This window comes from Apus apus, chromosome 2, assembly GCF_020740795.1.
Source record: "Apus apus isolate bApuApu2 chromosome 2, bApuApu2.pri.cur, whole genome shotgun sequence".
NCBI classification, from domain to species: Eukaryota; Metazoa; Chordata; class Aves; order Apodiformes; family Apodidae; genus Apus; species Apus apus.
The window spans coordinates 25,541,179-25,568,857 of record NC_067283.1 but is presented as its reverse complement, the minus strand read 5'-3'; the positions used below and the strand labels follow the sequence as shown (position 1 = coordinate 25,568,857).

The following is a 27,679-nucleotide window of genomic DNA, read 5'->3' as shown; positions in this document are numbered from 1 at the left end:
CAGCAGCAATCTGATGGATGTGCCTCTTTCATTAGCTCATCTACAGAGTGCTACTTGTCCTACTTCACCTGTGTTTCTCCTGATAGAATAGATTAAATACACCCTTGGACATGTTTACAAAGGGCTGCTTTTCTTTCTTTGTCTGTAGAGAAGCCTAAATGACTAGAAGAAAATAAGACTTACCCTGCTCTGCTAACTTCCTCCACTCCTAGGCTTGGTGCATCTCTCTCTACAGCTGATGATATGCACACAATTCATTTCTGCTTTTAGTCATTGTACTATGTGTCAGGAGGTCACTCCCAGGTCTGTCCTGAGTGCCCCAAAGGCAAAGAGCTCAGGGGAATTTGTAACAGAATGAAGAGCAGCCATGTATTTTCTGGCATTGTTGCAGCTGCTTGGTCAGCTGGTGGGGTCCTGGGGAGTGGACATTGCAGCAGATGCTGGCAGAGCCAATGGGCAGACCCCAGGCTGGCTGGGATCATGCTGAGGAGGTAAGACAAATAGAAAACCAGGCTCTTTCTTCAGTCAAGGGTGATTTGATGAGCAGAGACCTCAAGGGAGATTCACTCCATCTACCTTCAGGCACCTGCAGAGCAGATTTCTGCACTTGAATTAGTCGCTGTAGATGCCTTTCCAATGAATGCAGAGAAGTACCCACTTCTCAGGGAAGATTTATTGGTCTATTTTAGACCTCTTTCATATGAATTTCTGCCTCAAAGTAACTGTTTTCCTACCTGACTATACAGGGTGCCTAGGTGGGTCGATATCAGTGAAGTACATGGTAAAGGGACAACTCACTTCCAAGGGGAGACAGGGAAGCACTTAAAAGATGGATCTGTTAAGCATTTCATAACAAATAAGCAAAGCTCACCATGCTGAGCCTGGAAATAATTAGGAGCTGGGAAAGAAAGTTGGGGGATGCATCCATCTTGCCTCCCATTTCCTTACTTTTTCTGAAGAGCCTTTGTAGGCTGAGTTAGGAGAACTCTTGGTCTTTTCACTTTGTGCATCTCATGACCAATTCTGATGTCTGCATCTCTCCTGTAGATATTTACATTTTATCAGATTAATTGCACCCACCTTGTGCCAAAAATGAGACCCAGAAGGGTTCTGTAGCTCTTCCCCTAGATGGTGAAGAAAGCTGTCAGTGGAAGCACAGTACTGAGAGCCAGCATTTACTTTTTTAAATGCGAGACTAGTGCACATGTAGTAGCACGTGTATCTAAGTAGCAAGGCACACGTGGGGTACTCGTACGTGCTGCATCATGCAGTCTTTGGCTAGCACACATATCTTTATATAACCTATTTTATTAATAACAGAAGGTGGAACTTAATCCACCTGTGTGTCACATGGGTGCATTCACATGGAGTCTACAGAGCAGCTCTGGCTCCTTCTTCTGCAGGGCAGTAGGTTTGTCAGAGCCATGTCTGCAGCAAATGGCCACTCTGCCCAGGGTGGGTGATGCTGCCAGTGGTCTGTGCCCTCTTCCAGTTCAAAGCCATTACCCTCCTTGTCCTATCGCTACGAGCCCTTTTAAAAAGTCCCTCCCCAGCTTTCCTGTAGGCCCTCTTTAAGTTCTGGGAGGCCAGTATGAAGTCTCTCTGAAGCCTTCTCTTCTCCAAGATGAACAACCCCAACTCTCAGCCTGTCTCCATAGGAGAGGTGTTCCAGTCCCCATATCATCTTCGTGGCCCTCCTCTGGATTCATTTCAGGAGGTCCATGTCTTTCCTGTGTTGGGGGCTCCAGAACTGGACACAGTACTCCAGGTGGGGTCTCACATGAGGAGTCTTGTGAAAAAGGACTAGTAAATAAGAAATTCTAGAGAAGATGTTCAGGGAGAAGCAATCTAGTTCTGCATATTTGAGAGCGGTTCTAGTCCCTGTCCTACAGTGGGGAAATTAAAACACAAAGAGAAACCAGCCATTCCATAGTAACAGCAGCTTTTCAGAGATTTAGCGAAGTAGAACTCGCTATTAAGTATAGTCAGTGAAAGTCTTGCCAAGGCTATAGGAACCCTTAATGGATTTTTTGCTCGTTCTCTGGGTCCCTGCAGGTTCGCGGTACCGCTCTGCCCGGGGTGGGTGGTGCTGCGGCGGTGTGGGGAGCGCCCGGAGCCGGGACGTCCGGGGCAGCGGGCGGGGCCGCAGCGGGAAGCGGCCATGGGGAAGGTGCTGGTGCTGGCTCTCGTCGGGATCGCTGCAGCCTTGGCGGCGGAGCGGCTGCTGGCCCTTCGGTGAGCCGCTCTGCGGGAGCGGGACGTGCGGGGCGCGGAGCGGGGAGCGCGGGGTGCGGAGCGGCTCCCGGGGGAACCGGAGTCCTGCAGGATATCGGCGCCGCGGGCAGCCGGGGGGACCGGGAGGACCGGGCGGGATGGGCTGCGGCGTCTCGGAGCGCGGGGTCGAGCAGGGGGAGGCGGGTGCACACCTTGCAGCGTGGAGTCACTTCAGCTCCTTATCTGAGCCATAACTCGCCCCTTGCACAAGCACGGTGGCGGCCAGAGGGGGAGGGCTCGTCAGCATCAGCATCACCTTCATCGCTGCCATCGTTACTATCAAGGGAACCGCTTTTCTCCAGGGAAAAACTAGGCACTGGCTTGCTCAGCAGCGCCCGTCTCATCCGCCCGTCTCACCTTCCGTCCGGGATAAACTAACTTCAGGAGCGTCTGTCCCGGGGAAATGCCATTTGCAGTAAAGAGGATGTGAAGTCCTCCCCGGCAAGATGCTGGGGCTAAGGGGGGCAAAGGGAGAGGGGGCCCTGGGGCGGGGGGGGGGCTGGTACCTCTGTTTTTGCAGAGGCTGCAGCTAACAGGGGTTGCCAAAACTGATACCTGCACATTTAGCTCATCTCCTGCCAATTGGTCAAACAGTAAGCGGAAACCGGGTTGCCAGAAACTCTTGTGTTATTTTCTGTCCAAGCTCACTTCTGAGTAACAATAGCCCCTGTGCACATGAGATTTCATCTGAATGAGCATGGGCTTCTGTGATGGTAAGCTGGGGCCTCACTTGCTCTGAGCTAAAATACCCAGCCAGTCTGATGGGCTGTGAGGTGTGAGTGTGAACTCTGGTGTTTCAGAGGTTTCTGTCCGGAAAGCTGCTAAAAAAGGTCACTGTTTCAGAAAAGTGATAGTAAATTACTGTGTTGCAAGGCAGGTATATCATTATAATTTTGCTCCCGTCAACAACGACTTCAAAGCAACAACATCCCACTAATTGATCTTTAGGTGCACAGTAATTATAGCTAATTACAGAAGAAGGGCTGCACTCCCTGGACCCAGATACCTCACACAGATCTGTCTGCATCTTGCACTAAATCTGCCAGGAGTCATAGTGATAACCAGGGTGGTGTTATAGATTGTGGCCCAATAGTTGACAGGAACCAGTCCAATTAATCAAATTAGTTTATTAAGCAAGCGGCAGCAAGCAAAACAGCGCTGGGCGGCCGGGGGAGTCTTTGCTCCGCCAACGGCGCACACCCACTTCCCGAAAGCAGCTGATTATATATATATCTTATCTATATTATATCTTCTGGTTCCCGTGTATGTGTCATTCCTGGTATATTCTGTGTCTGAGCGACGTGTTGCTAGGGGGTCGGTCTTATCCCGCCTCCTGGTGGTCGTGAAGCTGAAGGCTCCTCATCTTCATCGGTGTCCTATGGGTGACCCTTTACAGTTTATCGCACAACTTAGCTCTTCCCTTTGAAGTGTTAAAGCACACCAGATGCCTGTGATTTAGGTATGTGAAGTGTCAAAACATTGTAATTTTTCACCAGCCTTTAAGAAAGCCTGATTTGATTAACAAACAGGATTTTATTTATTACAGGTGGTAATAGGACCCTCCTGCCTTAGAGTTGCACAGGCTGGGATGGTGGAGCTGGAATACTCACCTGCAGTTTAGTGGGGCAAGCCATTTCAAATCACTGTGAAGACCCTGCACTCCCCTAATTCAAATTAACAAATGCAATAATGGGGATCTGATAAAGCAGAATCTCCTGATAGAAGCAGGATCCCTGCAGCCTCTGTAGCTCTCTGTGTGTTTTTCCTGTGTGCTGGGTTTTCAGCAAGATGCAGTGTAGCAGTGGTTCAAAGGGGGTTGTGGATTTTGGAAATGCACAACTTCAGATAACAAAGTACTCGAAAATAATTTGACACAGCCCTGAGGAGAGAAACTGTGCTTGCCAGGCCTCACTGTTACACATCCCCCACCCAGAAGGCAGGAATCCAGCAAAGAATTTTTGCTGTTCCTTCTGAGTTGGGTATTTTGTGTCTAAGTAGTATGACACAAGAACTCCTGAAATGCTTAAAAGATAAGACTTGAAGAATTATTATAAATCTCTTAAAAAATAATTATTCTTAAATCAGGTTTGTTTATGCATTTGTTATACTGTTGATAGCTACCAAATAAACTTGAGTAGGGCTTGTGCAGCAGAAAACAGGTGACATTCTTGTCTGTTAACAACTGAAATTACACCAGTTCCCCATTGACATTTTAAATTGCTAATTCTTCTCTGAAGAAAGGTTTGAGCAAATCTGTAAAACTTGAATGTGAATTATACAATGTTACAGTTTTCCCCAGAGCAATATGCATATGATATTATTGTTCATTAGGTATTTATATACACACACAATGTTATAGTTGCATAACACTCTGTACTGATATGGTCCTCAGCTTGCATACTGCGTTCAAAACAGCAGCATGCTTCCAGAAAGATACTGACAATTTGAAAGGAATTGGGAGCAAAAACTGAAATAAGAGATGATTTTCAGTCCTGTCAGGGAAAAACAAACAAAAACAAAGAAAGATCTGGGACTGGTTACTCTAGGAAAGAGGAGAACTGAAAGAGAGAGAAGACTTTGGATATGCAACAGGTTGCTTCTGGAGGAAAGGGAATGTCTGTGGTCTGTGTCCCACGAAGTGGAACAGGTGGTGGAAGACTGAAACTGGGCAGAGGACTCAGGTGGGAAAGGTGCTGTGCACTGGGGTTGCACCGAGTAGCAAAATTCCTGTGTTTTTTGAAGTTACATTATGAAGTTTGCAGGTCCACTGTGTTTATAGTACGGCCAGTTAGTTATCTGGGCCATCTGGCTTAGCAGCTAAGGCTGGCTGAGCTAGATAAACTGACACATTTTGGAACAGCCTCTCTATATGCTACAGGCTTGTGAGCAGTGCCCTTTTGAATTACTCCCATTCCAGACCATGAAGTGTTTCCCTGGGAATGCTGTCGGGATATCATCATCTCTCGTTGGCTGCTGGCTGAGTTCCTGCTGTGCTTTTGGCGCTTGGGAGGCTTGCAGTCTGCCCGGGAAAAGCTGATGCAAATAAGAAAGGGAAAAGCCCAAAGCAGGCAGCAGGGCAAACTTTGGGCATGATTGCCCCAAGCCAGCCTCGGGGACTCGATTGATTCGACTTTGCCTGGGATGCTGAGAGATGAGGGCGGAGCTGATAACCCTCCTGTGCTGCTGCTGGGCTGGGAGCCGCTGTAATTTGCTGTCAGGACTCCTGAGCTGGGGGAGGGGGCTTGGGAGAGTTTAACTTGGCTCCTTCCCGTGCTATCCTCTGCCCTTTTTACCCCCCACCCCCCCTTTTTTTTTCTGTTTTCTCTTCTTTATTTATTTTTGGCCTCATGTTAACAACCTGTGTCAATGATCCTGAAGTAATTTAGAATTCATAATGAAGTGTTTAAAAAAATGCAGGTCTTACATACCATATGGTGCTCAGCTCTATCGCATATTTTTCATGCCACAGACTGATATTGCTTTGGTTGATGTTTATGCCTAAAACTGTAACATAAACATGGGTAGGTTTTGCTATGGGATTTTTACATTCAGGATTTCCTGTGGCTGGACCAAGTAGAGCCTCGACACGAGTGTGTGTGATAGGCATGCAAAGGAGGAGCTATGTTAGTTTGAATACTGTCTTTTGGGGAAAGAAAAAAAAAAAGAAAAAAAAGAGGAAGGAAGAAATATTACAGTATACTAGCTGGACATTTTCACATAGAAAACACAACACACTTGCTTTTGGCACTGTGGAATACCGTGGTCAAATACAGCAGACCTTGTAGTGAGGTACCTTGCTTGCAACTTGGAATAGATGGGATATAGAAAAAGCAACTCGTGTAGGTGCCTGTCTCCATCTGCTTGTCCAGTAAAGTGTGAGCCAGAGATCAAATTTTGTGGGTATTCAGGATTGAAATAAGCACTGCTGAAGGATAAAGTTGTGAGCAAGCAGCAGAAGAGGAGGGGAAGGGAGAGGAAAATTGTAATACTGATTCCTGCTTGTCATTAGGAAGTGGCTAGTCCTGCCTTGCAACAGTGCCATAGCTACTTTGGAATGTGGACTAAGAAATTAAGAAAGTGCAACTGCTGGTGGCCTGGTCACCAAAAATAGTCAGTGGGTTGGGTGGAAGGTTGCCCTTTCCTCATCTGAAATACTGGTCCTAACTGCAGGGTGTTACTATATTTCGGTGGAAAACCTGAAGAAAGCGTGACTGTGCTATTTTATTGCTGAGCTGTGGTGGGTCATGAGAGTTTGTTCCTTAAGCTCATGGACAAAGTCAGGTTCCTGAAGATACTCAGTGTAGCAGCATCACTTAATCCCTGGATGTGTGTAACCATCACAGTGATTTGGAGCTATTGCTGCTGTCAGTTCTGGGTTTGGCTTATTCAGTATTTTATGGCAGATTTGTTGCTGCGATATGGCAGACAATAAAACTAAGATCAAGCTGTGGTGGAAACGTTACCTGTTTTAATACTGGCTGCATGCTGTTAACTCTCCTCTTTCCTCTTGCAGGAACAGACTCAATGCTTCCCGGGAAATAGCCCCAGTAACCCTCCCGAACTGCCGGCTCATTAAGGGCATCGGTACGTGCTCAAAATAACTGAGTGCATTTCTTTTGTCCAGCCTTATTTTGGAACTGCTTCTTAAAGCCAGCTTCCAAGCCTGATCCTGAAAACAAAGTGCTACTTTGACTTGCATTTGTTACTTGGACTTTGAGGTAGGGAAAAGCTTCAGGAAGAAAAATATATTGAAAAACTGGTATAATACTTTTTGTCTTTGGCATTTAATGTTTCTGTTCCTTTTCTTGAAAATGAGCACCTTGCAAACACTTCTCCTTTGCTCAGCCACTCAGGAAATTATTTGGCTTTTAGATGAGGGTGTGCTGTCCTGGCTCTTTAGGCAGGTACCCACAGGTGGCTGTCAGCTGGTGACATCTTGAAGATGGGACATGCTGCAAGTGTGGGAGCTCTGGGAGAAGGCCACGGGCATGTGGCTCAGGAGCGGCTGCTAAATGCCCGCCGGGATGGGCTGCCTTAGCGCCTTCTCTTGCGGAGATTGAGGAGCGGGGCGGAGCAAACCGGGGCAGGAGCTCGGGGCGGTTGCACAATTGAGCTGCGTGGTTTCAAAGAGCAAGGGGTCGTGTTTGTGATCCTAGTCTGCTTTGCAAAGAGGTTTAACAGACCGGCTACAATGTTGACTTTGTACTTTGGGTGCCTCTGTAGCACACTGTAATATTGCTATCTTGGTTTTTTTCTCTCCCTTTATGGTAACCAGTGTGGTATAAAACGGGTAGCTTTAAAATAAATTAGGTTTTTTGTGTCTCTGTTTATAATTTATATATATATATAATTTTATATATAAAACTTTTAATTTTTAAACTTAATACAGGCTTAATGTCTGGGGGTTTTGTCCTCCTCAAAATTTTCAGAAATGGCTTGAATTCTGTCAAAGTCTGCCTCGGTTTTGCATGTGTAAAAAAGTCATTGGATGAACAATAAGAACCTGGCCTTTGAGCTTGCTGAGTCACTGTGTTGGTTGCATAAATCTTGCTTCTTCCTTATGTCAGGAATCAAACACCTTTGTAAACTCAAATTACTGCCATGAATGAGTGTGTGCAGAGTTCCTTTGCCTGAGGTTATGTGCGGAAGAAATTGCATTTGAAAAAAAATTTCCAGGTGATCTAGATTAAGCTATAATTTACTCATATGAGACTGAATGATGCTTGTTTGATGTTGATTCATATAAAAATAATCTTTGAGTAATTCTTTTAAGCATATTGGTTTTGCAACCTTGACAAGACTTTTTGCAACATGATTACTCATTGAGGACAGAGGAAAGCTGGAAATTGCAAATATGGTCGTGTTTAATCTCCAAACGATACCTCATTTTTGGTGCCTGACATTTACATGGAGACGAGGTGAATTCTGAGGATCTGGCTCTGATCAGAGGCAGTGGTGGATCAATTTACAGAGCTTCATTTCTGCTTCTTGCCATTCTCCTGTAACACTGTCCCCTCACAGGGAGCTCTGTGCCTTGCCTTCACTTGGTCATTTGCTGCTCTTTAGAAAATGCCAAAAATTAATTCAGCAGGGCCAATGTGGCAGCAAGAGAAATAACAAAGGATTGATGCAAATTTAACAGTTGGTATGTTCGAGCAAATGTCTTCCAAAATTAATTTAGTATGACTGGGAGGGTTTGTATTACTCAGGGGAACCAAGGAGCCCTAATGTCTAGATGCTGCCTAGGTAGCACTATTCAGACTAAATCAGGGATTTGCTGCACTTAGATCTGTACCTGTAGGTGACTTTGTGTAAGGTTATCTTTCCACATGGACGTCTTAGTCCTCCTGGGCCTTTTTCATTTAAAATGCTATGATAAAGTTTGTCTTTATCTTAGTCTTTAAAAGAGGCCTTCTGACCTCTTAAGTTGGACATAGGTAAAGAGCTGGAGCAGCTCTGAACCAAATAATCTTAAACTATCCTTTCTGTACACAGAAGAACAGGTGTCTGGCACAGTCTATGGTAAGGATGCTAAAAGCAATGCATCCATAGTAAAGGAAGCAAACCCAGAGTAGAAATGGAAAAATTATCTAGTGGAGCCTTTTCTTTCTGCACAATTTCATCCTTTCTGTGGTTTTTGGTTTTTTAATCTATTCTGCTTTTCAAATATTATGCCATGTAAGCACAGATGCAAACATTGAAGTAAGTGATAGAAAACTGCAGCTTGTCCTAAATCTCATTCACAGATAAGTAGAAAAGGCTATATTTGTAGAAGAAAAAGTATATTCTGAATTATAGGAGTGTCTACTCACATTACTGGTTTGTTACAAACTAACCTTACATACTGTAATTTCTGAAGTTCAAGAAGCTACTATAGAAATTGCTAAAAAATATTTGTATTTTGGAACAATTCATGCGATACAGGCAAAAGAGTCCCTTGCTTTTGGACATGAAATCTAGGGTGGGGAGGACCTTTGTTGGATTCATCTGCAGAATGCATAATACTAAGATAAAATAAAGAACAAAAATAGAATGTTTTAAAGGTAGACAGTTATTTTTATTGGTATATTCATTTTTAAAAAAAAAAAAACACCACTTATTCAGATAATCCTATGGACAAGCTGGACTCGGTGATACAATTAAGCAAAACAGTGGAGCTAAGTGGTACCTAACAAATCAGTTCTGAGTTCTCCTGTCCTATATGGTGTCTGTGACAGCAGCCCAGAGCCCTCCAACGGGGTCCCACAGCAGAGCCCGGGAGCTTCCCTGTGTCCAGCTGTGTGTCTCTGTCCCCTCCCCAGCATGTCGGCAGTGCCAGCTCAGCAGGATTGTGCTGAATCAGCATCTTGCTGCTCTTCCACCAGCCCTCACTCTTCCACGCATACCAGGACATAGCTAAGAAGTGGCCAAAATGTGCTTTGCTGGGCAGTTGCTTCCGAAGTAATTGGGTGCAGGGCTCTCATTATGCTTCTTCCACCAGAAACTTGTACTTTTTAATTATCTGTTCCCAATTAGCCTGCTCATCTTTCTGCTTGGCAGCCCCACTAATTCAGCAGCGATAAATGATTATATCTCTGTTTGTTCACTCACCAGCATGCTCAGCCAGCAAAATCTGTCTGTCCAGCTCACATCACCATGGCAATTGAGCCTTTCCACATTTATTTATGTTGTTATCTTTGCAGCAATTCCAGGAAGTAGGGAATCGCCCCTACCCCCCTCTTATAAATTAACTCAAACTTGGAAACGCTGAGGAGTTTGTTGCTTAAACCAGAGTGTGAGCTGAGCTGAAAAATCCAAATTCAGAATTTTAGTTGGAAAATGCAGGCTCTAAATGTCTCTGGGCACATCAGTGCAGATGTCTGCCTCCTGCCTGAATCCAGGCAGAAATTCAGAACAAAATTCAGGAGGTGAGGTAACAGGCAGGTTCTCCCCAAAATGCATCTGCAGACCTTTTGCTCTTCAGATGGCTGGGATCCTCTTCTAATTAGTGTAATGAGGTGGAGCAGGGGTTTGCTGAGGCTGAGGAGGAGCTGTCCCTGTTGCCATCCCTTGTCCCTCTGGGTGAAGTCCTGTCACCATGTCTCCCCAGGGCTGTGCCAGGAAGGAACTTGCCTCAATTGGTGATTTTGGGGATCTGGTTTCTACCCGCAAGGGCTGATCAGCAGCCTCAGCATGAATTTCATCCTGGCTGAATTAGTGCCTGGATAAATAGGAGTTACATAAAAGCAAACAATAAATCCAGCTCAAATTTGCAGGCGCAAGGATCTTGTGACCCACGTAGGGTCACGCGGCTGGTCTGTGTCCAAGCAGGAGGGGGTGCAGAGAGATGGGACAAGCTGGATGGAAAACCTTTGTGTTGGTGGCTCAGTTAAAGAAAACCTGCAGAACAATTTCCTCCTATGAGCAAATGCTCCCGGGGGGTTTAGTCCAGCCATCATCTGTAAAGTGGCTTGTGGGGATTGCTGTGCTGTTGATTTGGAGAAGAGAAGGGAGGCTTCTCAGGGGAGCAGTGAAAATGTGGGATGGCAAATGTGCTTTAGCATTGGACTAAAAACTCTATGGAGAGTGCTTGAGCAAAGCCTAAAATTGCTCTAGTGTTCTTACTAAAGGGCTTTTATTTTATTTAATTTTTCAGGCAGGGAGAAATATTACAGGAACTACAGGAACTGGCACTATTGGAAGTTATTACCCGCAGTTAAAATTGTGGTCTAACTATTAAAGCCCTTAGCTGTTAAAGATACAGTAGGTTCTCTGTCACTTGAGAGCTTTAACTAAATATTTGCCAATCCATTTTAATGAAGTGTCCCAGCTTAATCAGGAGAATGAGTGTGTGCAATTCCCAGAGCTGCCTTCTGCAAGTGTGTGGGCTGAGTGTTTGGTACAATCCTGCCATGAAAATCCTGTGGTGAGTGCTAATTGTTTCCTGCAGAACATCATAGTCTAAAGTGGGTGATTCACCCTGCACCACCCTGGGGTGTGCAGAGCTGGGTGGGAGACTTCCTGGCCACCATGGGAGCACCCATAAGCCCCCAGAAGGAGATGAACCCCAGTCCTATTTCCTAACCTGGTGTGCTGCTGCCTTCTGCTACCGCTTTTAATATGATGTGAACTTCTCTGCTGAACTTCATCACTTGTACAGTCATATCAGAGAGGGGTGTTTGTGAGAGCAGGAATTGTACAAAACAGGAGATTTTTTTTTGTTGGGGAATATTTAGTGTCATCTGAAACACCCTGTTTATCTCTGTCTTGCAGAAACTGGTTCAGAAGACATTGACATACTTCCCAATGGACTGGCTTTCATCAGCTCCGTAAGTGCCTGCACCCTCTCCCCTTGCCTGCTTCCTTATCTGTCGAAGCCATAGATGAAAACTGCAGGATGAATATTTTTTCTACAAGACTGGCTGTCTCCTTAGGAGTGGCCCAGACTTCTGTCAGCTTAGCCAGTGTTTTCTTCTGCTTGAGCAAGTGCACTTCTTGACACTGAAGTGGTAGTGGTGGCTCTGAGAAACGTATCCTAATGCGCTGGCTTCTCTGCCCACATAACCTGGAATTTTTTTCATGCTGCTTACTCAAAATATTGAAATGTGAAACCTCTCCCTTGTTAAGAAGCTGTATTAATTAATTATCTTAAAACAAAACAAAACAAAAACAACCAACAGATTTTGTGTGTTGATTTTGTTGTTCTTGATTTAGCTTTCAGTACACGTTTTAAAGCTTTTCTTTGCAATCAGGAGGGCTAGTGATTGTTTTCTAAAATGAAAGCTGATTTTTTCATCTATGTGGACACTCAGGAACTGGTTGCAAAATTAATGCCAGAAACTGTAAGCTGTCACACTGCTGCTGTTCCCTGTGGCTTTACCATGTTGGATACATTTGATGGTGCCATTCTTCCATTTTGTACCCCATGCAAGTCTGGTTTGCCATGTGTGGGGAGCACCCAGATGGGTGGTAGTTGCAGGGGGTGGCAGTGGTGCCACCGCCCGGGTTGCAGGCAGTGGGCATGGCTCCACATAGTCTGTGCTCCCTCTGCTCTGCAATTAAGGGCTCGCTGGGAAGTCTGGAGCCAGTCCCTCTGTCTCCATCATGGCACAGCAGGATGAAGCAGAAGGACACCCTGACGCATGCTTGCAAGCTCAAACAAGGACTTGTTTTCAGCTTCGTGACTCTTCCCTTTAGTTTTTATCCGGGAATGTTTTACTTACGTTTTGATTTTACAGGGCTTGAAATATCCAGGATTAAAGAGCCTTGCACCAGACAAGCCAGGTGAAATCTTTTTGGTGGATTTGAATGAAGACAATCCCAGAGCAGTGGAACTGAGAATCAGCCGAGGGTTTGATCTGGCATCATTTAACCCCCATGGAATCAGCACCTACATAGACAAAGGTAAAGAGACTTTTAACATAAGGTGGTGGCCAATCTCAGACTAAAGAACAGAAAAAGAAATCCCTTTGTGGCCTTGCATTCCACCCCCAATACCCTGTGCTTGTTGGGAGAGTAAAAGTTTTTTTGACTTTTTGTCCTTGTTGAGCTCTTTTCTAAAAGTCAGGTGCTAAAGCAAACGGCTTTGTACATAATTTCAGACTGTCTGAGACAGAAAAATGTCCTATGTGTTGAAAAGAAAGAAAACAAGGGAGGTTTGAAGAATTAAAAGCCACACCGTTTATTTTACCAGTTTACATCTGTCTCACACTGGGGTCAATCCGTGGTGGTGGTTTACACAGAGTACAGGAGAAGGATGCTTCTTCAGCTTTCTCAGAAGATGTGGTGAATGAACCAAAGAGCCCTCCTTCCCAGCTGATTGTGGCTGTTTCATGCAAGCAGTCACTGTAGTGCAGCAGATTGCAAAACCTAGTGGCTTGGGCACAAGGATGGAACCATGATTTATTTCTACCTTGGCAGAAATAACAAAAAGGTAGTTTTCAGAGCAGTTCCATGCAGATTGAGTCCAGGAGAAGAGTAGCTGGAGATCTGGATCCAGTTGCAGTGACATCCTTTGGTACTTGTCCTCCCTCAGAAGAGCCATGAGGAAAATGCACTGAACCCAAGATGTACTTTGCACTGGAGGCTACATCAGAGCTGTGAGTGGCTCAGCTGTGCAAACTGTTGCAGAGATCTGGCAAAATTCAGCTGTTTCTCTTTCTTTCTTTCTTTTTTTTGTTTTTTAAAGATGACACCGTGTACCTCTTTGTTGTAAATCATCCCCATCAGAAGAGTACAGTAGAATTGTTTAAATTTGTAGAAGATGACAATTCTCTTGTACACCTGAAAACCATCCGACATGAACTTCTGAGCAGGTATTGGAGACAAATACTGTCGTTCCCCAGAAGAACGGGCTGCTTTGGGAAAATCCAAAGTAGGATGATTTGGGTCTTAGGGTATTATCAGTATGAGATACTTTATCTTTAACCAGCTTTCCTGTTTCTCTTATTGATTACTTCTTATCTGTGTAATCAAAACCTGTTTCTCCAATCTCTTCTGTAAATGAGAGTTTTAATAGTTGTATCACTGAATCAGTCTTAAGCATTGCTGTGGTTGATGCCAGTTAATTAGCTTGGCATCCATTTCTCCGGCTCTCATGTAACCCACTCTAAGATCACTGCAGATGTGAATCTTCAGATAGTCTATTATTCTGAATTTGCTACATTGGAAAAATAAACATACTTTAAACTTTTTTTTTTCCATACATAATTTTCTTGGTCTGTCCTACTGCAAAATGACTGTAAGACAAACAAAGCCTGAAAGAAACAGTTGTCACAACTCCTACTTTTTCTCCGATTTACAGTAATTGAAAGTAATCAAAAGAGAGAAAAAAATTCCATGGGCCTGTAGGCAGGTAGCCAGACCTCTGGCTGATACCCTATGGTCGGGTTCAGCACTGCACAGTCCTAGCCCATGTAGAAGAGAACAGAAGTAAAAAGGGCCTCAATAACACATCAGCTATCTGTAATTGCAGCCCCTTTATGTCCCTGGGATGACCATGTCCTGGTTAGATTCTGTGAAATCCTGCAATGCTCCTTCATATCTCCCATTTCATTCTTTTATTGATTTTTCTCCCTTTCTTTTATTTTTTTTTAGTGTGAATAATATAGTGGCTGTGGGACCAGACAGCTTCTATGCTACCAATGACCACTACTTCTTTGACTTCATCTTGATGTTCTTGGAGATGTTCTTGGGCTTAAATTGGTCGAATGTTGTTTACTACAGTCCGAAAGAAGTTAAAGAAGTAGCAGCTGGGTTTTATTCAGCCAATGGAATTAACATTTCACCCGACAGAAAGTAAGTTTCTCCCTGCCTCAGATTTTGTTTCATTACACAAAAGAATCCTGAAGTCCTCATTTGTACACTTGGTAGCTCTGTGGTCAAAGTGCCTAAGTTAGCTCATGTAAGGCAAGGTGCTACCTATCCAATGTAAGAGTTACAGAAAGTTTGCAGAACAGAAGTCATCTGTCTTGGTCTTTAACTAGAGGTGGTGTTTGCTGCTTTACCTGGTGGTTTATATGCAGTAAGATCAAATGTTCTTTCCTTTTAACCAGCTGATGCAGCAGTTTGTGGATATTACTTGCAAGGATTAGTGGGGCAGGATTTCTGCAAGTGGGGAATGCTCTACAGTCTCAAAGTCTGTCAGACTGAATTAACCAGTCATGTGGTTTAGATAGATCATCTTAAATAAAAAATAAAGTATATCTGTGGATCTCACAATCCAAGGCCTGCTTCCATGTCATAATGGTAGCACTGGTACACTGGGAAGCTACATTAGCATCTCAGCAGGCTGGCTTCAGTTCAGTGCCCTGTGGCCTGCTTGAATGTCTGTTGCTATGTGAGAACTGTGAGCTGACATTCCTCACAGGAAGAGCTGAGCTTACACAGGAGGAAATGACTGTTTTTGGTGTCTGCTCACACATACACTTTGCTAAGAGATGCTTTCTTTTGAAGGTACATCTATGTTGCAGATGTATTTGATCATAATGTCCATGTTATGGAAAAACATGCTAATTGGAACTTAACTCATGTGAAGGTAAGGTGCTGCTGCTCCATAAAAAAGAGGCATGTATTAATTTTGGACAGATCAGTCCCCATGAATGCTTGAGGTTTCAACCTGATCACGTGTGATGTTCTGTTCTGGGTGGCCACTGCTGTGGGTTTGCAGAGGTGCTGCAGGCCTTGTTACGGGCTTCAGGTCTCCCACTCTCACACCAGTAACCAGAGAGGGATCCTAGGTGTGCTGCAGAGCCACAGCAGGAGTCTGCCTCAGTCTGTGGGTCAGTCCACAAAGCCCTGGAGTAATCAACACAGAGTTGGTGTGAATGAGCTGATGGGGGAAATGTGGAGCAGCAAGGATGTTCCTCATGACATGGAGGAGGGGATGAAGAAAAACAGCACTGAGGGAAGAGAAGATTTTTTATTATTTTTTAAATCAGTTTGTGTTATGGACAAGTCTGTTGATTATGTTATAGTTAGCTTCCAGGGCTTCTGATTGCTTTAACTTTCCTCTTTTTCATGTTTTTCCTCTGTGTTGCATAGACGCTACAGCTGGACACTCTGGTTGACAACTTGTTTATTGACAGTCACACTGGAGATGTCTGGATAGGATGTCATCCTAATGGGATGAAGCTGTTCTACTATGATCCTAAAAATCTGCCTGGCTCTGAGGTACCTTTTGGGAGATGTCACTGGTCTTTTGCCTATGTCTGTGCAAGGAAGTTGCTCTGTTCAAATCACCCGCGTATCCCTTAACCTTGGGTTACACAGAGAAGTGTCTGGCCAGCCTTTGTGAAAGCAAAGACCATGCTGGCTCCTTGTTTATAGCTTCTGCTCTCAGTGGAAAGCCTGAGCAGCATGTACTAACAAACACCTATTCAGATCCTTAAGAGACATCTGAATAATATCCACCTAGAAGCTCAGTCATTCAGGCAGCTTTCAGTGCAGCTGTGGCCACACAATCAGATTTTGATGAGCTGTGTTAATTGCCCAGCCAGCATGTCTTTGCCAAACAAAAAATAATTGACTGAGTGCAATGCATGACCAGAACTGTTCACACTCAAATTATTTATCTGTGCAAGTGTGGTTCAACTGTAGGTGACACTGTAATTCTTTCCTTCTGAAATCAATGAGGAACTGGCATCAGCATGCCAGCAACCACCAGTGCAGGTGGCTGGTTGGTGTCTGTTTGATTTCAGCTTTGCCTGAAGCTTCCCATAAGACATTTTTCAAATTACCATGTTCAGTAGCAGGAGATTTGTGACTTTAGGCAGTTGTTTACTTTGTCTGGAAGAAAAAGCATGAAAATAAGGAGATACTTGGTAACTCTTAGGCTGAAAAAACCTGTGCCCATGCCTGGTGCTGGGGTTGGCTGCCTTACTGACTGACTGGAGTAGAGCCTGGGTTGCACAAACACTTAAAAAAATAATCATCTTCATAGACCGTGCTTCACCAAAGCAGAATTTATGGCCCTAACACAGGAATAATTTCACTTATCATCAGCTGATAAACCCAACTAATTTGTTTAAATTCACATACTAAACTTCCCTCCATCCGTGGAGGATTTTCACCTGCAGAAAATCTCAGCAGCTGTATCCCCCTCCTCCGGCAGGTCCTGCGGATCCAGAACCTCCTCTTGGAGGAGCCTGTGGTGACCCGTGTGTATGCGGAGAACGGGTCGGTGCTGCAGGGCAGCTCGGTGGCCGCCGTGCACCGGGGGAAGCTGCTCATCGGAACAGTCTTCCACAGGGCTCTCTACTGTGAGCTGTAGCTCCTCTTCTGGGTAAGGTCTGCTGCACTGCAAGGGGTTTCATTCCTTAGGAACTTGATTTCTGCTAGATTTGCTAACAAGGAGACTGTTCCAATACTGGTTAACTAGAGTAAGTGAAATGTATTTTAGGCCTCCTCTCCAGAATGGGAGTTTTACCCAATAGTAAAGGAAATGGAGTCAAAGTCGAGAAGTTAGTGTAGTGCAGAGGACCTCATGTCAGTAACAAAGGGTAACCGGAAGTTCAGACTATGAATTGCCAAACTGGCAGACATTGAATCATCTGGTGCAACTGGATTTCTGGTTGTTGTGGGGTTTTGTTTGTTTGTTTGGTTTGGTGATTTGTTTGGTTTTTTTGGGGGGGTATTTGTTGTGTGTTTTGTTTTGTTTTTTTCCCAAAGAAAAGTGATCTTGTAAATGAGAATTGGTAACTACCAGTGCAATGTGCTTTTTTGTCACAGATCTTCCACAGAGGGAAAGAGCTTTCATCACAGAGCTTTCCCAGGGACTGTGCTAAGGGTTCTCCTTATGAACATTCCTGTTGGCTTTCCCTAGTGTTTCCAAAATAACTGGAAGGAGAACAAATGTTCTTTCAGTCTCCTTTCTTCCCCCTTTAAGTCATTTCCTAACATTGTTTCAGTTTCATAAATTAGTTTTAATCCTACTAAGGAGAGAGGGAGGCTTCAGTTTGGAGTGGTTTCTTAATGAATCTTCCAAAGGGAGTTTCAAAAGCCTTTTTTTTCTTATAGAGTGGGAGACAATCCCTGAGCACCTTAACTGAAAAGTTCATTGACAATTACTGTTGTCTGCTGCAGCAAAGGGAGCATTTCTGGGCCTTTTGCCACACTGGGGACCTCTGAGTGTGGCTCACACGTTTTGTGTTTAACTTCTAGCCTGTACGGGGCCGATTCCTGCTGTGGTGCTGCACAGCAGCTGCACTTCACCTTTGTCCAGCAGCAGTTACTGCTGAAAGACCTGTCCGGGTTTCTGTTGGTGGATATTTTTAGTGTGGTGTTCATAGAGTCATAGAATGCCAGGTGGGAAGGGACCTCAAGGATCACCTGGTCTAACCTCTCTAGGTAGGAACACAGTTTAGATGAGAGGGGCCCAGCACCTTGCCAGGCTGAGTCTTTACAGTGTTTGGTGTTGGAGAATCCGCCATTTCCCTGGGGAGATTATTCCTATGTCTGACTGTTCTCACGGTGCAAAATATTCTTCTGATATCCAGTTGGAAGTAACTTGCACCTATTACCCACCATCTTGTCCATGGCACTCCTTGTAACAAAGGGTGTCTCCATCTTCTTGGTAGCCACCTTCTTTTCCCAAGGCTGAATAAAACCAGTTTTCTCAGCCTTTCCTCGTATGGCGGGCTCCCCTGTGGAGATTTTGGTGACAGGGACCCACCTGTTCAGATCATGGTTTCAAGTCTTTGCAAACCACAGCGTGCAGACACCCTTCCACAGAGCAGAGCGGGCCCTGAACAAGGGGACTTGCCTTTGGCATCAACTGACTGCACCAAGCACTCGAGAACATAATTGGCCTTAATCTGGTTTAGCTTCTCCTTTCTTAGCAACTCCTCTCCCTGCAGGACATTTTCAACTTCCCTGGGAAGCTGCGTGCTTTCCTACAGGAACCTGTAATCCATTTTCAGCCTTGAGGAACAGATGTTGTTCCCAGAGCCCAGGCAGAAAAAAACTGCTCTGAAGGAAGTGCTCACAATAAAAAGTTTGGCTATTAATTTGTTCATGAGTAGCCATCAACATCCTGCACTAATATTTTAAAATCATTATTTTAGCCTTGCACCACTATTTTTTCTCAAGTAAATTAAGTGCCTTCTAAAGACTTGAGGTTTTGCAGCAGTGGCATTAACACAGGTGAAACGCCAACTGGTCACTACTGGGCTGGGATATACTCTGTGGTTGTAGAAGTGTAACAGCCAGCATTTCCCTCAGCACTGGTAGAGGTAACCCTACCTATCAAAACATTAATTTCATATTTTCCAGTAGTTTGGAAATACCTTCAGATGATCAAACCTACATGTTGTTGGATCTTTTCAAACTTACATTTTTTTGCTGGTTTTGGCCTTTCAGAAAATAAAGAATGAGTTCACTGGCTTTTTTTTTTTTTTCTTTCTCTTTTTCTGTAACTATTCCTGTACTGAATGTTTCCTAGCAGTCTGCCCACAGAGAGCAGCACATGCAAGCAATGGGCCTTATCTTTTTCTGAAGCATTTGAGGGCAGAGATCAGAGGTAGGATTTAGTGTCTACTGTTACTAATAGAAAAATTTGAAATTTTAAACTGAGGCATGGAGGGTTGGAAGCCCATTGCCAGCCCCCCTGAAGGGTGTCCCGTGTCTCACAGTGCAGAGGTGGGGTTGATGCTGAGCCATGGTGTGTTGAAGCAGTGCTGGGCAGGATGGCAGGCGTGTTCTGCAGCTAAAACAGTGCTGGGGTACAGCTTGTACCCCTCAGCATGACATCACCACTTGCTAGAACTCACTGGCAGCCTCAGTCCAGAAAGAGCAGTGCAAGAAGATAAATCTCAAGCCTGGCCTCCCGTTTACAAGGTACCCTTCACGGGAAAAATCCAGGCTTGCTTCCCACTGGAGGGCATAACCCATCCTCTTCTACAAGCTCTGGAGTCTGGAGCGGTTTGGGGCATTTCAGAAACCAAACTGCAGGTGTCTGAGACAACTTGCACACACTCAAGGACAGACATATAGATGGCTCCAGGCTTACGAAGCTGCTAAGCAGACACATTTTACATGTCAGTTGTGGACTTACAGCCCCTTACTGTAGCTATTTTAATTAAGATAATAATTCTATGGATTGAGGATTCTTTTATCTTCTTCTAGGTGGTGGCCATATCAGTGGAAAGCAGGGTTTATGATTCAGCTGCTGGGAAACAAAGGCAGGGTTAGACAGATTTAAGTCTGGCCTAGATTCTGCCAGATGTAAATCCAGTGAAACCATGTCACAAATTGGACAGTCTGTGCTCTCTGCTCTTCCCTCATTTAAAGCGTTGCTAAAATAGAATAAATAAAAATAAGGAACAAAGATATATTCAACATGTTCAGCAGAAGAACTGCTGTACTTTGAATGTATAAAACGTGCATTATGACTAACCTACATGTGAGTGTAAAATGGGAAAATGTTTTTATATACCAAAACTAATCCAGGTCTTTTAAACACTGGCCAGCATCTGTGTGATGGCAGCCTATCGTCACATCCATCTGCAGCAAAACACTGCACACTATTTCACCTGCATATGAAAAAAGGCCATTCTCTATCCTTACTCTGTTGGGTTTTTTAACATAATTACAGATTGCAAATGAGATCCACTTGGAGGCCTGTGAATCATGCCAACTTGGCCAACAGCTGGGATTAAAATAGTCTTTGGCACTGAGCAGGAGGGAAAGAACAAGCAGGTCAAGTCTGTGCCCCCCCACCCTCAGGCTGACCCATCCTGCAGCAGCTGTCCAGTCCTGCTCACCAGTTATTATTTTGTCTAGAATGACCAACAGAATGGGCAGGAAAGTGAGGACTCGATACAAATTCTAATAAAGATTCGGGATTTCTCATTTTATTGCATTCGTTGTCTAACAACAATAATACTCATTGGCAAGAAATTTATTTACACTAACAAATTAACTTTAAACCACAAGGCTTTGTTGTTTGTATTTAAACTGTAAGAAAACAAAGGGCCACCATGATGTTTTGTTTTGATGTCTCCCAATAACTAAATATTAACCAAAGTTATTCCGGGGAAAAACTCAACAATCTAGAGAAGTTCATATCAACCAAGCACAAGAGAACAAGCTCAGACATGGCACAACTGTGTCTTTCATGCAGATGATCAGACACCAAGATGTACAAACAAAAAGTTCAGGATAACATGCACTTCATATACATTTGATCTCTTGTAAAAAAGAAAAGGAAAAAATCTGAAGCGCAATCACCTCTTCAACCATATAAAAAGGAACAATGTAAGAAGCCAATTTTTACAGTGAGCACAGTGCATTTTAGTTTTCTAGCTGCCTGGTCTTCTAGCAACACTTCTAACACTTGTCAGTGACTAGTGAGTTCCCATTGCAACGTGACTGGAAAATACAAAAGCAGTTGCTCAGACAGTAAATGTGTATGGGAAAGTATAGAGTCAGAAGAGGTTCACTGTGCACTCCCCACTTCCAAATGGGTTGGTTACTCCTTAACGTCTAGTGCCCTAGGATCCCTTTCCTTCAGACACTTCCACATAGGGACCTAAATCCACTTCTACTGGTGTAAGTGACAAAGCTCCCACTGAAAACCTGGCAGGAGGCTCAGGCTCCTGGGTTACGTGGGTCAGACCACGTCTCATGAGCTGTGAGCCCTCCTCACCTCTCCTTGTCCTGGAAGAATAAACCTGCCCAACTCAGGTTTTACAAACCCTGTGGCTTGTTCTTAACGTTCAGTCTGAACTTCCCAAAGAAACAGGCAGCTCAGGGCACAAACCCCAAACTTTCCAGTTCCTACATCTTTTACATCACTACTTAATGCTGACAGCAAAAGTACCACTACTAGTACTGCCAGTTAGTAAGAGAAAGCTCAATTTATAATGAGGGATTTGGAGGGCCCTATGTAACGACTAAGGTGTCACAGCTTCAAAAAAGCCAGTTCTACAGGTGGAAAAAAATACAGCAAAATACATACGGCAGGTCAACAAAAGGGACTGCAACCTGCAGATGACCCAGGGTCCACTGTGGTGACTGGGTGAGTCACCTTGGATGTCACTCACAATCCTGCTCAAAAATGAGCTGCTGAAAGTGCTCCAACAGAAATCAAAGTGAGGGTTACAAAATATATTAATAAAAGTGTTTCTTTCCTAGAATACTGATACACCAATAAATCAATCCTGGCAACCTCCCACCCCAAAAAAACAACCTGAGGACAACATGCAGAGGGACCTGCAGAGGACCATTCTGTACACAGTTTAAACAAAACTTTAAAATCTTTTGATCTGCGAAATACATAAAGCCCCACAAGCAATCAGGGAGCAAAGCCACCAGCACAGCCAGGGGTGACCATGCTGGTGAGACCACAGGGTAGCACTTTGCTCTTCCAAGCTTGCAGACCCTCTGCCTACTGCATAGACTGTGTGCCTATAGCCCGGTAAGACACAGTTACCAGAGTCCCAACTGCTACTAGTGCAGTGTCAATCTGTATGAATATCCATGAATGAACACATGGATGTACACACACATGCCCATATGTATTTATTTAAAGAGGAATCAAGCCACAAATCACTTCAACATTTCTAGAAAGACTGATTCCATTCTTTTCAATCACTAATTTAACAAAACTAAACCCAAACCATCTAACTGCTCTGTGAACTCTTCCTGTTTTGACAGCTAATGACTTGCAACTTAATTAAATATGCACTGCTATTTTCAAACATTTGGTTTTTTTAGTGTTTTGGACCACAACATAGGTTTCCTGAGGTTTTCCAGTGAGGGGCAGCAAGGAATGAGGAAGGTGTTATTAAAAGGGCCCAGCCCCTCTATTACTTGGTTTGATAATAAGACAGGGGACGAGGTCACACCTAAAAAGAGCAAGATCAGGTTTTGCTCTTGCCTTGGTATTATTTTCTCTCTGTAAACACTCAGCTAAGAAATCAACACAGGAATTAATTCTTAAAAACTTCCCCTAAGCTTCATCACAAGAAACATTATAGACTGCACTGCAGATCCTGCAAGAACTACAGCTGAATCTGTGCAAACCTTTTCTTGTGATTTGCGGTGTTGCGATGGTACCTGGAATGGTGCTTCTTGGCCAGACACAACTAAACAATGACTATTAACAAGACAGCCTTTTTTTTCTCTGACTTAAAAGTGGGACTCAATTCAGTCCCAAGAATCACACAACCGTAGGCTCCTCTTACTTGCCAGCACTTGAGCCAGGAAGTGAAGGTGGAGCAGCTCAGGAAGACAGGAGGCTTTGACAGAAGCACTGAAGTATGAAGAACCCGGATGCCCAGTGTCAAGCATCTGCATGTCAATGAGATCCAAGGACTGGCAAGTTTCAGAGGAAAGTTGCTCAGAAATTTTTGTAAAAGCTCCATTCTTGTTGTAACTTAGCAGCAAATGAGTCTTAGCACAATAGATGCCTTTGCAAAAAAATTTAAGAAGCTTAAAAAAATGCAAAAGCAATTTATACACTGAGATACAAACATTACCTCTGTTCAGCTTTTAATTACTGGCTTCTGTTCTACTGTGCAATTCTAACCTATGAACTAGAAAAGGCTCCACTTAGAGTGACCACCACCAGTCCTGCTCAGAGTGGTGGGTGAGATGCCTGAGCTGGAAATGAGTAATGTCAGCATGCCTGGCTGATCTGGACAGAGCAAGGAGCCACCACTGTCTCCACAATCTCAGTATAAACACTAGGTTTTTAAGGACTAAAGTAAACTGCAGTGTTTTATCTTTTGTTTTCTGTTTTTCAGAGTTCCAAGTCTTGCTAACTCCCCTTCCCACACCCTTTCAGATACATTCACAGCCTGGCAATACTGCAGCAACGAGCAGAACTAAGGTTACAGAACCGGCCTTCCATCACGACCAGGGAGAAGCTAACCTCACCAACCTGCTGCAGGCCCCTGGCTGTAAAGATGACTCAGACACACATCCAGAGGTGTGGAAACACCATGCTGCCTGCATACTGGTTTAAAGGTGGACAGACTGGCCAACATACTCAAAATTGCTTTAGCTCCACAAGTAAAAAAGTAGGCAACAGTGACACTTGCAGCTGAACCAAAAGAGAAAGTATTTCCAGTCATTTAGCATAGAATTTTTTTTTTTCTTCCTATTACACAAAGCCCCACATTAGTCTGACTTACAGAAAGTATAAGTTAAGAATGAGACATCCACATCTCCTGTTTCATAAATGTCATTACATGGTTCAAGGGGAAAAATGCAACACAACTTTAAATGTCCTACAGAACAGTAACAAAAGTTTCAAACTGCTTAACATCTGTTACTCAGTGACATTTTTGCACGTCCCAACAATGAGTTACCATACTTAATAAAAGGAAACACACAAATCTCTGTTATAACAGAAAGAAGAGCAAAACTCTTGTCATTGCTCGGTTTGCTTAGTTTTCATCTGTTGATCAAAATGCATTTTACAGTTTTATTTTAAATTTAAGCTACTACTTTTTTAAGTTAGGTGTTTACTGTATTTTTTGGACCAAGAATAACAAAATGAAATGATCCCAAAGGAATAAAATCCCATAATACTTAAAGGACTTGAGTTGAATTAGTTATTCTGCAGAGTAAGAATCTGATTTACAAAGAGAATAACTAGGCACTGTTCTAAGCAGCAAGAATGAAAACCCAATGTATAATGCCAAGCAGTTGCTCAGGTTTCTAAGAAAACAAAGAACAAAAAAAAGGGTAATCACCTCAGATAACTATATACAACCACTTAAACATTACTATAATGCAAACATAATTTTAAAAGAAAATAATCATCAAATGCATTTATCAACACAGCATTTAAAATATTGATTTCCAGTTTCTTCCAGACAACTTCTCTTACTCAAATATAAATTGATAACTTCCTATAATAACACAGTGGTAGTTTTATGAGGCTGTTAAACATTTGCATAACATTTCTTCTACAAAGAGCACAGGAAGATTCACTGCAATGTGGAATCCTTGTTAGCACGTGTTTTTTTGTCAGTGGTCTATCTCAAGAAAAATACCACAAGCCTTTAGAAGTATCAGGAAGTATCTTTTATGGCAATTTCATTTTTAAATCTGAATAAAATATACATCAGATACTTGCAGTGATTCAAATTGCAAGGAAAACTAAAGCTAATGTTATTTAGATCTGTTGTGTATTAGGTCTCAGTTTACAGACCATTTTACCTGTCAAAAGAAATCACTGGGATCAAAAGAAATTTAAGCATTAACATTGCACCCCAACAATTTTGAATTTCAGCTGCAGAGAACTTTACACACACAAATCTGAATGCCATAAAGTACTGAGCAGAAGAGAAGCCAAGCCAAACTGAAACAAGTACTTCTTCAAAGTAATTAAATATTTACATTTTTTTTTAGGCTGGCAAGGTTTTAAGTTCAAGATTCTAACTTTGCATCAACATCTTAAACAATTTATGGGTTGGCATGACTAGATAAAGACTGCAACTTCCAGGATTCAGGAAAAGGAAGTGATGTTTCTCAACCATAAATGCTTCAATGTAGTTAATTTTGACTATAAGCCAGTAACATAATACCTCTCATTGTGGATATCTGCCTGTTGTCTGTCCATTCCATTGAAGAAATACTGAATATTTTAATACCACTCTTAAAAGGCAGTAGTACCATGCAGTGAGAGCTCTACACTGCTTCTGTCACAGTCAAAACTACACTGCAGGCTTCACTGATGGCCTCATATACCAGGAAAACAGGAATCTCTGCAGGATGTAATACAACCACTGCTAAGCCATAGAAACATTCTACAGCCTATGGCCAAAACTTCAGGTTTTGGTGGGGATAGTCTTTAAACACATAAATCAAAACAGTCAACATATGGCAGCTTTGGATCTAGTAACTGTCACCTCCATGGAAGCATTGACCTTAAAAGCAATATACTGAGTTTAATTTTAACCAGAATCCCTCGTCTTCCCCTTCTTAAAGTGCACTTCTGTAAAAACTGAAAATCTTCATCAGACTCAAGTTTGATAATGATTTCCAACAACAGCTTCATAACAGCACAGAACAAAGCTTATTCTCCCAATGCTCATTGGAGAATGATTCTGAAGGTGTATGTTTTTTCTTGGAAAAAAACCCCAAAATCAAAACCAAAACAAAGTAAGCCATTTCCTGTTGAAAACACATGAAAAAGAAAGCGGAGTGTGCCATAAGAAAGTTGCCTACACACTGGGAGCACATGGAAATTTATACAGATCAATAAGCTGTGCTCTAGTTAGAAATTCATCCTTGCTCAGATATCTAAAGGATAAATGTTATCCTCAGACTTCTGTGTAAACCCACATAATCATTTAAGGCTTTGCCTCCTTCCTGGATTAGCTATTGTACAGTTAACAGGAAGAGTTTCACCTCCTGTCTTTTACCTGGGGGGTATCGACTCTCCTGTCTCCAGTGTATAATAAGAAGTCACTGAACAGTTGTGTTTCCAGAGCAGTGTCACTTCAAAGTACTGATGCAAGACGAAAGTTATTCCAGTAGACAGAACTGAGTATCCAAACACCATAAAGAAGCTGAACTTCCAGTTAGAAAGTTAAGTAAACTCTTATTGGACAGAGCACAACTCCTTTTACCCAGCTGAAGAAATGTGTACCAATTGTTTTGACTGGCCATCCTATTCAGAAGAGGTGAAGCAGTGGACCATGCTTCTCAGCATCATGCTGGTTACTGAAGTGACCAAACACACAGAGCTCAACAGAGAAGAGCAGTTTGGAAGAAAACACCGCCACACAAATATGAAATCTCTTGTCAACAACAACAAACCAAACCAAGGGGCTGGGGCTGTTTCACATGGCAACAACAACGAGAGTGAACTGGATATGCGGGAAAAGAAAACTACACAATACAAATTTCCCTAGTCATTCTAGGTACAGCCCCATTTCTCTGTGCACACTCTTGTGTCATTACTGCAAGAAAGCTGAAGGGGCATCAGAGTGGATAGGAGTTGCTCTTTCCTTGAAGTGCCTCCACTCTTCTAATACAGCAGCAATTATGCTTATCACTGCTCGTTAGTGCCCTCTGTTGCATCCAATGAAGACTTGTCTGTTTTCTTCGATTTCCTCTGCAGCTGCTCTTGTTCCTTCTTCCGAAGCTTTTCCCTTTGCTTTTCCATTTTCTCTTGAGCCTTGCGAGCCTTCTCCAAGGATGCTTTCATTTCCTTTAGCTTTTTTTTAATGATTGCTCTGTCCTGGGAAGATGCTATACCAAGAGCCTGAAGCGGAGAAAACAAAATTAAAAACAAAAAATAATTTCATGCAATTTAATCTATCACAAATATCTTCATATTCCTGTAATAACTCTTTCTAGGTAGCAGCCTACAACAATTAAGCACATTTGAGACAGATTCAGATGTTACTGATGTCTAAGTAGTACACTGCTGTACTACTTCCCATGCCTTCTACTTCTACAATATTAAAGAATTAGATCTCATTGCCACCAACGTTGGTTTCATGGATCAAATGAGGCAAAGACAGATTCAAGTATTTGCCTGAAGTAAGCTAAGTCTATGTAGAACAAGACTTCCCAATTTTTATAGCTACGCCTTAGTAAAAAGTTCACTTGCTCTCTTCTAAAACCCCTTGTTAGTGAGACATCAGAAAAAAAACATCAGAAAGGAAAAACTTTGACTTTCAGATATACCGAGTCTTCCACAACTCCTTCATATAATTATTTTGACAAATGCAGACTCATGTTTTTGCTACAAGAAACAATGGAAACTATATTTAGTTCTAACATAGTACAATTGGTATCAGCTTCTGCCTCCAGTATTCCAGTAATCTATTTCTCAGTTGCTACTTCTGATGTATTTCTATTTACTGTTGTCTCTGAATTGCTGTTTTGCAAAACAGATCTGGATGAGAAATACCTGCCTGCAAATACCACTTCCAAACGCTGCTGTATGATTTACACATGCAAA

The 27,679-nt window shown here is 43.1% G+C and overlaps 2 protein-coding genes across 10 annotated transcripts in view; one reads left to right on the top strand and one right to left on the bottom strand.

Annotated features, from left to right (window-relative positions):
• The first annotated feature begins 2,128 nt into the window (after window positions 1-2,128).
• LOC127381812 (serum paraoxonase/arylesterase 2) lies at window positions 2,129-24,293 on the top strand. 6 transcript variants are annotated; one of them, XR_007888812.1, is made up of 11 exons: window positions 2,129-2,235; window positions 6,788-6,858; window positions 11,527-11,582; window positions 12,492-12,657; window positions 13,442-13,568; window positions 14,350-14,550; window positions 15,208-15,289; window positions 15,796-15,924; window positions 16,865-17,035; window positions 19,196-19,270; window positions 19,876-20,149. XR_007888812.1 is itself a non-coding variant. In XM_051612601.1 (10 exons), exons 1-9 carry the CDS (start codon window positions 2,162-2,164, stop codon window positions 17,021-17,023), a joined length of 1,065 nt encoding a protein of 354 aa, XP_051468561.1. In that variant the 5' UTR covers window positions 2,129-2,161; the 3' UTR covers window positions 17,024-17,035; window positions 23,540-24,293. The 6 variants fall into 6 exon arrangements, 5 of the variants coding, with proteins under 5 accessions (XP_051468561.1, XP_051468559.1, XP_051468562.1 ...); XM_051612601.1 differs by lacking the exons at window positions 19,196-19,270; window positions 19,876-20,149 and adding an exon at window positions 23,540-24,293; XM_051612599.1 differs by lacking the exons at window positions 19,196-19,270; window positions 19,876-20,149 and adding an exon at window positions 23,499-24,293.
• PPP1R9A (protein phosphatase 1 regulatory subunit 9A) overlaps window positions 20,576-27,679 on the bottom strand; it is a 140,307-nt gene continuing 133,203 nt past the window's right edge. For all 4 annotated transcript variants that reach the window (XM_051612595.1, XM_051612596.1, XM_051612597.1 and 1 more), the window contains one exon: window positions 20,576-26,974. In XM_051612595.1, the coding sequence (XP_051468555.1) occupies window positions 26,762-26,974 (213 nt within the window). In that variant the 3' untranslated portion in view covers window positions 20,576-26,761. The remainder of the gene's footprint in view (window positions 26,975-27,679) is intronic.